Source organism: Lathyrus oleraceus, chromosome 3 (assembly GCF_024323335.1).
Source record: "Lathyrus oleraceus cultivar Zhongwan6 chromosome 3, CAAS_Psat_ZW6_1.0, whole genome shotgun sequence".
NCBI lineage: Eukaryota > Viridiplantae > Streptophyta > Magnoliopsida > Fabales > Fabaceae > Lathyrus > Lathyrus oleraceus.
In genome coordinates this window covers 476,465,427-476,476,508 of record NC_066581.1, presented here as the reverse complement: position 1 = coordinate 476,476,508, position 11,082 = coordinate 476,465,427, and the positions used below count along the sequence as shown (strand labels likewise).

Genomic DNA, 11,082 nt, shown 5'->3' with positions numbered 1-11,082 from the left:
CTATAACTTCGGGTTTGAAATGAAGTGAGGGGAAACCTCCTTTATATAGGAAAAAAATTGGATAAAAAGGAAACAATCAATAGGCTGAATTAATGGCCTAATTGATTATTCAAGTCACAAATGAAATATTTTGATATTTAGTTGTACCAATCATTTAGAGTTTTATCCTAATTGATTTTGATCAATTTAAGAAAAAAATAATTGATTAGATGATTAGGTCTAATCAATTATTTGGAAAAATAATCAATTAGAATTTGTACTAATAGATTATTTAACTGTAAAATAGCTCATAATTGACTAGACAGTTCCCTTATCAATTATCTAGGCCTTAAAACGATTTTCAATTGATTTTAGCAAATAAAGAGAGAATCCTTAAAGGTTGTGTGCGTGTGTGTGTGGAGAGAGAGAGAGAGAGAGAGAGAGAGAGAGAGAGAGAGAGAGAGAGAGAGAGAGAGTTGCATTAGTATCTTAGGAATTACTCTTTTTCAAATACTCTGGTCACTCAGAAAGACATGACAAAACGAGCTTCCACACTTCCTCTCTTTCTCAACTATGAGACTTTTAAATTCATTTTCCAGATACACTGATTATAAAAACACTTCATTGGAACCTTAAATCTCTTACTTGATGAGGCTTGCGATGTCTTCAGGTTAATCACCATCATCGAAGAATCGGAAATATACTACCACTGACTTCAACAAGCATGAAAGTTTCATCATCAAGACATTAATAAGATCACTAATGTAGGAATCACTAGCTTGATATCTACAAGCACATAGATCCATAATATGATTATAGGGCATACCTCTTTTAACCTGTTGGGAACCGCCTATCCATCGGAAGATCCTTGCCGCCTCTTAAGGCAATATCCACAGTTGGACTTCTGTAAGAATATCCTTGCCGCCTTTTAAGGAAACATACACAGCTGGACATCCACTAGAAGATCCTTTCCTCCTCTTGAAGAAATATACATAATTAGACTACTACAATAAGATCCTTGTCGACTCTTAAGGAAATATACACAGTTGGACTTCTACAAGAAGATCATTTCTTCCTCTTAAGGCAACATACATAGTGAAGCTAGCAGAAATATACCCGAACGTATCGCACGCTAGAACATACAACAAATTCTCCATCGAAGTTTATTTATTCTAGAAGGAAAGGGAAAGCATCGATAAAACCTGGGGGAAAAGAGATATGCTGGGTAAGGGAGTCGGTTATGTAAAGGAAAGGTATTAGCACCCCAAACATCCATGGTACTCCATGGGAATCATTTTGATTGTTCTCGCTCGAATAGGTGTTATCTAAAGATTACTCGTAAAAGAATGGGGAAAGGAAAAGAATTAGATAAAGTGCTCGGTGAGGATTGGGGTCCTCATGCCTACGTATCCTCATAGTGTAATGAGGAATTCATAGCAACATAGTTCAAAGAACTAATGGTGGGAGATGAAAAGAATTGTGATCAAAGTATGGTCTGAACCAAAGAATAATGTTTTGAACTCCAACAAGGGTGAAAAGATGAACCCAAGAGTAAGGTGGATATTACCAGTATGTGGGCTAGTAAGACCGCCACTATAGGGTAAAGCTAAAAAGACAAAGAGATAAGTGTTTGGGCATAGTCCCAAACATCTCTTGGTTCACAAGGTTATGCAAGAAGGAGCACAAAGAGGTATTGTGTTTGGCTCAAAGATAATTGGTATATTACATGGAGTGAAGGAAGGTAGAATATGAATGTATCCTAGAGATGGAAGGAATGAAGTGACCAAAGTCACAAAATTTGAATATTTGGTTATAAGTGACTGAAGAAGTATTGTTTGAAACTTAAAGGCGAAAGTGTATTGGAATCCATAAGAGAAATGAGATTTGTACCATAGAGGGAAACAACTTTAACCGATACGTGGATTAGTAGGACCGCCACTATAGGGTGTTTAGCCAAAAAGAAGGAATTAAGTGTTTGATGGTGTAGCCCAAACAACTCTAGGTAGAAATACGGACTTTATGTTAGGCGTCCTAAAAGAGTATGTGGAATTCCAAAGAAAGTGTATTTCGATGTCAAAGGAATAATGTGTCACTGGTAAACGATTTATGATCAAAGATAGATAATGAATCATGAAAGATATGGCGGAAGGAGGAATAATAAAGTATGCTCTCCAAGGATTCGCATCCTCGTGCCTACGTATTCCCATTGTGCAATGAGAAAGTTAGAGCAATCGTAGTTCGGAACCACGAGAATAGAAATATATACATACAGTGATGAAGAATATAATTTGTACCAACAGAATGGTATCAAGGGAACCCACAAATGTATGGAACTTGAATTCAAAGAGTAAACAAGCCTCTCAACCAAAGGAATGAATTAAATGTTTGGGTACGAGCCAAACAACTCTCGATTCATAAGATGAACTGGTGCTACAATGTCTTCAAGGGGTAAAAGCGGGGCCCAAGAGAAAGTATTGTTGTGTACAAGGAACAATATATCACCGGATAGGGAACAGACAATTCGAGATTAAAGAAGAATGGTATCTTGGATCCATGGAAGAGATAGACTCTTAATCAAAGAGTAAGGTAGGCATTTACCAGTATGTGGGCTAGTAATACCGCCACTATTGGATACAGCCAAAAAGAAAGATTGAATTAAGTGTTTGGGTATAGTCCCAAACAACTCTCAATTGATGAGGTGGATTGTCGTTAAGACGTCCTAAAAGGATAGACAAAGAGTCTCAGGAGAAGTATGAATGATCTCAAAAAGATGGCATTGATAGAATGAATGAAGAGTCATTGATTGATAAATGGGGTAGAAATAGATAAGGTAGATTGATAAATAAGATAGCTCACGAAGAAACTGGGTTCTCCTGCCTACGTATCCTTATAGTGCAATAAGGAAATCAGAGCTTTTGTAGTTCAGCCCACTAGGGCTGAAAATAAGGTGATTGAAGGAAAAAGAATGTGATTAAGTGATTAGAATTTAAATGACTAGAATGGAGAAATGAATTGAGAGACTTGACAGTCGATTGATAAGAATCACACTAAAGTCTATGAATAAGGGCAAATGCTTTGAATATTTGGGGCCTATGCCCCATACGCAAAGTCGCTCTAGACGAGGATAGGAGAGACTCTGTCTCGTCATTCCCTATTACTCAAGGATTGTAGCACATGATACTTCTCTTGATTGACAAGTTATTGGTGAAGAATCTTGATTGTTGATCCTTGTATTGATGTTGATTTGCATGAAGAAGACTTGGTAGTTTAACCGATTCGTATTGCACTAAAGTCTATGAATAAAGGCAAACGCTTTGAATATTTAAGGTCTACGCCCCATAGGCAAAGTCTATATAGACGAGGAGAGGAGAGACTCCGTCTCGTCATTCACTATTATTTAAGGCGTGTTTCATACAATTTGAATCGTATTTACCAAGTGTTGACCTTTGATTTGTCTTGTATGATCCACTGCTTGATGTGACTGAGGATGCCTTGATTGGAGATCTTGAATTGAGGCTTCGAGCTCCACAACTTAGAATAAAAGTCTTATTAAGTGACCAAGGGTCTTTTGGTCACTCAATTTAGACTTTGGGATTATGCAAGTTCAAAGGATTTAATTGATCAAAATTTCTTTTGATCAATTTGAATCAGAGGGTTTGAAATGATTTAGGAAACTAGGTTAGTCATAATCTAATGGTTAGATAATAATTAAACTATTCTAAGGGATCATATTATGATTTATTATAGTTGATTAAAACCTATGTTAAAATTCTAGGGGAGCATGTTATTACATGGTAAAATACCCAAAATCACTTCTAAAGGGTAAAATGGTCTTTTCACAAAAATGTACAATTATGAGTACAAATTAAAACTCTAATTAATATATAATTAGAAAACTACAAGATGGATTAATTCCAAAAATTCTAAAATTAACCTATGTTTAGAAATTGCACTATTGTTCAAAATCCAATTATGTCCTAATTGTTAACTAAAACTACATTAATCTAAAGAATCTAATTAACATCTAAAATCTAATAAAACCTAACCTAATTAATCCATAATTAAAAAGTCTAAAAAATAAATAATAAAATGACAAAACATTATTAAAAATAGAAATTAAAATGCAATTAAAATAAAATGGGCCAAGGGGGTGCAGGCCCTGTAAAGGGTGTGAGAAACTGAATTCTGGTGATGTGGGCTTACAACAAAGCCCAAAATCTCATACATTGATCAAGGGAGGTGTATTCCTGAAAGAAGGGGCATGATGTGTTCTAGGCGCATGGGCCTTAGTTGCAAAGCCTAAATAGAATAGAGTTTCTGGCCAGGAGGGTGTGTATGAAATTTGCAGAGTGAGAGAGCAAAACCAATGGGCTTGAGTGATCCAAGCCCAAACACAATTCAATCCAATGGAGTCCATTGACTTGGCCAAAGTCAGCAGGTTTGAACTGCTCAAATGCACGCTCTTGTTCATGGCAAATCTCACGCCACTCCACCGTACTTCCACCGTGGGCCACCACACCGACCATCGCTCCTAGTGGCGGTGGCCACCAAAACCTAGAATGGGGCTATCAAAATGATCCTCCTCTCACGCCCTAAGCTAATCCATTATCAATTCTGAGAAAATATTCTCCTAGGATCCTAACCAAAGCAAAACAAACCATGAACCCTAGCCGTTTAATTTCAAATTACACCCTGGACATGTTGATTCAAAGCCCATGGGATTGGGGCTTTGGTTCTTCTCCTTACATTCTACCGTATACGCATGAGAAATAGAACAAAACAAGGGATCAAGAACTCAACGTGATCGAATATTTCGCCGGAGTCAGGTAAATGCTTCTATATCCTTGCCTCTGGTTCGCCTGTCACAACTCCTCTTCTTCTCTCGATACTTCTTCTTCTTCTTCTTCTTCTTCTAGATTGAGTGAGATCTTGAGGGGGTTTAAGAACAACAAATTTGAAGCTCTAATGGTGAGCTTCAACTATTTCTAGAGAGTGTGTGTAGTGAGGGTGAGGGAGAGAATTCATAAATGATTGGGATGAGAGTGTAATGATTGCCAAGGGTTCAGAAATGATGGAGATGATATCAATTTATAGTGGTTAGGCTTGGATAAGGATAGGTTTGAATTTAGGTTTGGAATTAGTTAGGAGTTAGTTAAGATGAACTCAGTAAGTTCAACCTGTTAACTCACTAAGTTGGCAGTTATTTAATGCAATTGGTTAGTTACTTAGTGAGTATTAAGTGATTAGGAACTTGCTTGTCTTTGACTGGTTAATGTAGGTTAACACTTAAGTGAAAATGGTCTTGAAGCTCGAGTGATGACCTGCTGAACAGGTGCACTCCTTAACACCAACTTGGTTAGTGAATTTTCCTAGGAAATGTTAGGTTATGACTGCTATGTGATGACTCATTATATTCATGATTGAGTTTCTTGAATGCATTGGTTCTGCAGGATTATGTTATGCCTTTGCATTTGGTGATTGATTACTGGCTATTGAAATGCAAGCTCGGAGTATGAAGTGAAGTAAGTCCAGGTTTTAATCAAAGTTTATACAACATAGCTATGTTGGTTTCCTATACCATTGGACTATGTGTGCCTCTGATGTTGGTTTTGATGAAACTTTCAGGAATTTAGCTGGAGGTATGGTGATAGATCAGTGGCATGTTGCTATCATGGTTATGTGATGGAAAGGTCTGCATCATGAACTTGACATATAGTTGTGCACTAATGGTTTGAGGCTAATGGTGAGAAAACTACTGCTAACACTATAAAGGTTGGAAATGAAGGTTAATGGATGGGAATATCAATGCACTTCCATGTTGTTGGTCTTGAATTGAAGTGTGCCTGCTGCTAGCTTGGTTGTTTGTTGCAGGTTCTGTATGTTTTGTTGTCATAGCTGGAATTGTAACAGGTTGGTTACAATGTATTGTGTGATGCTATTGTTAGAATTGGATCATGTTTGTGCAAGTGTAACTTTATCTTGGCAGGGTGTGCTGCAGATTGCATACTATGGTTCTTGGTTGGCTAAAAAACATGCAATGGTATCTAGCAGGTTTGCTGTATGTTTCCATTCATGTTTTATGGTTCAATTTATGTTTAATGATGCTTTGAACCAATGTCTACTGCAGGGCCATTCGTAGGTTCATCATGGCCTTTGTTGGCATGACAGCAGGGCAATGATATGATCATGGTTTCAAGGTAATGTTTCATGTCATGACAAATGACCATATCTTGATGCAAAGGGTGGCTTTCTTGTTCATAGAGACATTGATCATGGAATTGAAATGGAAGATTGGCATGAAGTAAGTAGGATTAGGTTTAGGGGATGTGAGTTGACTTTGGTCAAAGTTGACCAAAAAGTCAATTGTTGACCAAAGTCAACACTTGGTGAAAGTTGCCAAAATTTGTGATTTTTCATGTAATGATCGTTGTAATGGATTGTAAATGGAAGTTAAATGGTTTTCAAATTGGTTTCCAATTTGGTTTTTTGTACATGTATAAGCTTGAATTTGAATTAGAATGAACATGAATGACTTGAATAAACCAATGACATGAATCAATTTAACTTGCATAGACAATGATAAACATGAACCAAAGATCCATAAACAAAACACTAAAGATTGAAAATGTCACGAAGTGGTCTTGGATGGACTTAACCAGATGAAACCAAACAAATCAAGGGCTAGGCACTTGAAATTTACAAATGAAATGCCATGGGATATAAGAAAAGGATGGAAATTTATAGGATCAAAGACTTGGGCTAGAACCAATGGTCTTAAGCACAAATGAATGGAACCAAACCAAAATCAACATGAGTAAACCAAATACAAGAGGTTATGAGGGGTAATGACCAAGCAAGAGTGCCAAACACACAATGGGTGATGAATTGGGTGAAACTAGGGTTTGAAGACCATCTAGATGAAGAGTCAAGTTATAAGATGCCTTTGGACCAAATCCTTTCTGATTGGGGTTACCTGAGGCTTGCCCTTCAACCAAGGTTTTTTGAATCAACCAAGATGCTTCACAAACAAATCCTCAATGGATAAACCTTCCCAATTAAAGTTTTGATAGCCAAGATAAGGCCCAGAGGAACTATACAAAGCTTCATGACCATATCATTAAGAATTGGGGTTGGAAAGCCTTGAGGATTTCTTAGATACCCCCTTGTTGAATCCATACCCCCACCATCAAGAAATTAGGGTTTTGAAGGCCCCTGAGCTTTGATGAAAGTCCAAGCCACACCTTTCAAGTTAATACACAAGAAAACCCTAGCTCCACAAGCCAATAATTTGGAATCTATGGTGATCCCTTAATGGAATGAATGATGCTTATGCATGAGTTATTAATGTATGCAACTGATCCCCAAGTCAAATGGTTGGATGGAGATATGAAAAAGGGGGAGGAAAATTTTGGGGTACAACAGTTGCCCCTATTTAATCTTCTTGAACCTGAATACAGGAATTGCGGTGACTTTTCACGTATTCAAGGTGGAAGAGGATTAAATACTGACGTATCCAAAAAAATTCTTGAACGGGTGGTCACACTGTGACGCAGGTCTTTGAGATTTATGTGGGGGCGTCATTTCAGAGAGTATGATATGCGTGGTGCATGATGTATGCTTTATTTTCATGATGCGTGCATGTTTTTTTGGTTAGGCGTATGTCATTTATGGGGGATATGGTTCTTTATTATGGAGGAAACTCCGACTCGTCATCGATTGTCAAAAGGTTAATGATATTGTGCAGTACATGTGTTAACACTGCTGTCAGGGATTCATCTACCTGCTTGAGAATATCGGGGTACAATACTAAACAAAGCAATCATTTGGTTGTTTTCAGCGTTCAAATAAAACTTTAGGACTACCGGTCATCTTTTAAGTTCATTGGGTTTTTACAATAATGCATAATGTTTTCTTTTAGTGTAGCTTTTATTATTCTTCGAAATTTTAAAGCATTATGTGAATAAGATAAATCAGTTATTTTGTATACAAACTACATAAGAAGAAAAGTACTTGACGAAATGAACTGAATTTTATTGATATGAAAATGTACATATGGTGTGTACAAATATGCAAACACCCTTGATGAGAGTGTTGCCAAAATTGAAAAAGATAAATGAAATGGAAATGGGAGACATTTTTATATTTTTCCATTGATCATAATATTGGTCGTCACCTATTGTAGAATCTGAATTCCAAGGCATTGCTTTGACTGACGATGATTGGATTGTTCTTTGACCATCTGATATCTAGCTTGTAGTGTAATGGGTTCAAGGATCATAGTCAATGCCTTTATCCCTAACTTTTTCCTGGACATTTTTCATTCTTTTCGTCCATCGGGATGCTCCTTTTTTCCTAAGCCGTCCTTTCGGGTTTTCGACTTAGCGAGCTTTATATTTGTTCCCTAACTTTTGCATGGACAATTCATTTTTTGGTCCATCGGGATAGCCATTTTTGCCTAGATTAATTTTGTGAAGGTTAATCTAGCGGGCTTTTGTCATTTCTTTTTAGGCATAATATTTTTTGACTATGTCTGCATTCATCGGCGATGGCAAGTCTTCCCCATCCATTGTTATGAGGATTAGAGCCCCACCTGAGAAGGCCTTCTTGATGATGAAAGGTCCCTCATAGTTGGGAGTCCATTTGCCCGGAGGGTCCGAGTGAATAGCAGAATACCTTTTGAGCACGAGTTCTCCTGTGCGGTACTCACGTGGAAGAACTTTCTTATCAAAAGCTAGTTTGAGACGTATTTGGTACAACTAACCATGACAAATGGCCGTCAAACGCCTTTCTTCGATCAGATTCAGCTGGTCATACCGTGATTGAACGCATTCAACTTCGTCGAGGTCAGCCTTCCTGATGACTCTGAGTGAAGGGATCTCGATTTCAATTGGTAGGACGGCTTCCATCCCATACACCAATGAGTATGGAGTTGCCCCAGTGGATGTGCGGACTGAGGGTCTATAACCGTGCAGAGCAAAGGGCAACATCTCATGCCAGTCCTTGTATGTCTTGACCATTTTCTGGATCATTCTCTTGATGTTCTTATCAGCTACTTCTACGGTGCCATTCATGTTGGGACGGTATGGTGAAGAGTTATGGTGCTTGATCTTAAATTCTTCGCACAACTCCTTCATCATGTTGTTGTTGAGGTTGCTGGCATTGTCAGTGATGATCTTGCTAGGTATCCCATAGCGGCAGATTATATCTTTCTTGATAAACCGGGTAACCACTTTTCAAGTGACGTTGGCATACGAAGCAACTTCAACCCATTTCGTGAAGTAATCAATGGAGACCAGGATGAATCGATGACCGTTGGAAGCTTTAGGCTCTATCATCCCAATCATATCGATACCCCACATAGAAAAAGGCCATGGAGAAGTCAAAACATTCAACGAAGTCGGTGGCACAAAGATCTTGTCACCATATATCTGACATTTGTGACATCTTCTAACAAAGTTGTAACAGTCGACCTCAATTATCGTCCAGTAATATCCAGCCCGAAGAATCTTCTTGGTCATAGCAGGACCTTTTGCATGTACACCCTCACAACCTTCATGTATGGATTTTATGATCGTACTAGCTTCGTGTCTATCAACGCATCTGAGCAGTACAGAATCATAATTTCTCTTGTATAACACATCATCGTTTAGGAAGAACTTGGAAGAGAGTCTTCTCAGAGCCTTCTTATCAGTAATGGATATACCCTCGGGATATTTTTGTTTTCTAGGAATGTCTTTATGTCATAGAACCAAGGCTTATCATCAGCATCAACCTTGATTACTAGACAACGCGTTGGTTCACCTAAGTGGTCAATATGGATAGCTGGTGCTTCATTATTACATTTGACTTTGAACATAGACGCCAACGTAGCTAGAGCATGTGCTAACTGATTTTCTTCCCTATGAATATAATGAAAAAGGATTTTATCAAAGTAGGGTACCAGTTTTCTGATATGCTCCTTATAGGGTATCAACTTACTATCCCGAGTCTCCCAATCACCTTTTACCTAACTTATCACCAGAAATGAATCATCGTATACCTCAAGAGTCATGATCCTTAAGTCGATGGCCACCTCCAAACCGTAGATACACGCTTCATATTCTGCCATATTGTTGGTGCAGTTGAAACATAGTCTAGTGGTAAATGGAAGGTGGAAACCGGTTGGAGAAGTAATAGCAACACCTATGCCATGGCCACGAGCATTGGAAGCACCATCGAACACAAGCTTCCATCGCGATCCTTGTTCGGGGCCTTCCTCAGGGCTTATCTCGTAGCCTAGCATAGTGAAGTCTCTAATAAACGTAATGTCTTCGTCTGGAAAGTCAAACCTCAACAGTTGATAACCTTCCACAGGTAGGTGATCCAGGTAGTCAGACATAACACTCCCTTTTATTGCTTTCTGGGTCACATACTGAATATCATACTCGGTCAACAACTTTTGCCACCAGGAAATTCTACCAGTAACAACAGGCTTTTTGAAGATATACTTTATTGGATCCATTTTGGATATCAATAAAGTGGTATGGAAAATCATATATTGTCTCAGGCGTCGAGCAACCCAAGTCAAAACGCAACAAGTCTTCTCCAAAAGTGAGTATCTGGTCTCACATTCAGTGAATTTCTTACTGAGATAGTAGATAAAATGTTCTTTCTTGCCTGTGTCGTCATGTTGACCCAAAACGCAGCCCATAGATTCATTGAGTATGGTGAGGTACATAATGAGGGGCCTACCAGGAATTCGTGGTATTAGGATTGATGGCTCTTGCAAGTACTTTTTTATTTTTTTGAATTCCACTTGGCAATCGTCGTTCCACATAATCGATTGATTCTTTCTCAACAGTTTAAATATCGGTTCGCAGGTAGTTGTTAAGTGTGATATGAATCTGGAGATGTAGTTGAGTTGACCAAGGAAACCTCAAACTTCTTTTTCTGTTCGGGGAGATGGAATTTATCTAATGGCTTGAAATTTGTCGGGATCAACCTTAATACCCTTCTAACTGACTATGAAACCCAAGAGCTTACCAGATCGGACCCCCAAAGTGCACTTAGCTGGATTCAGACGCAACTTGAACTTTCGGAGTTTGACAAACAATTTCCTCAAGT

At 38.2% G+C, this 11,082-nt stretch overlaps 1 protein-coding gene across 1 annotated transcript; it reads right to left on the bottom strand.

The window, feature by feature from the left end:
* Positions 1 to 9,985: 9,985 nt before the first annotated feature.
* Positions 9,986 to 10,480, bottom strand: LOC127131718 (uncharacterized). The gene has a single exon (XM_051060637.1). It carries the CDS (start codon positions 10,478 to 10,480, stop codon positions 9,986 to 9,988), a length of 495 nt encoding a protein of 164 aa, XP_050916594.1.
* Between the last annotated feature and the right edge of the window lie 602 nt (positions 10,481 to 11,082).

Excerpts from the sequence above, each read along its gene's own strand:
- LOC127131718 (XM_051060637.1), bottom strand. The coding sequence starts at position 10,480 with ATGGATCCAATAAAGTATATCTTCAAAAAGCCTGTTGTTACTGGTAGA.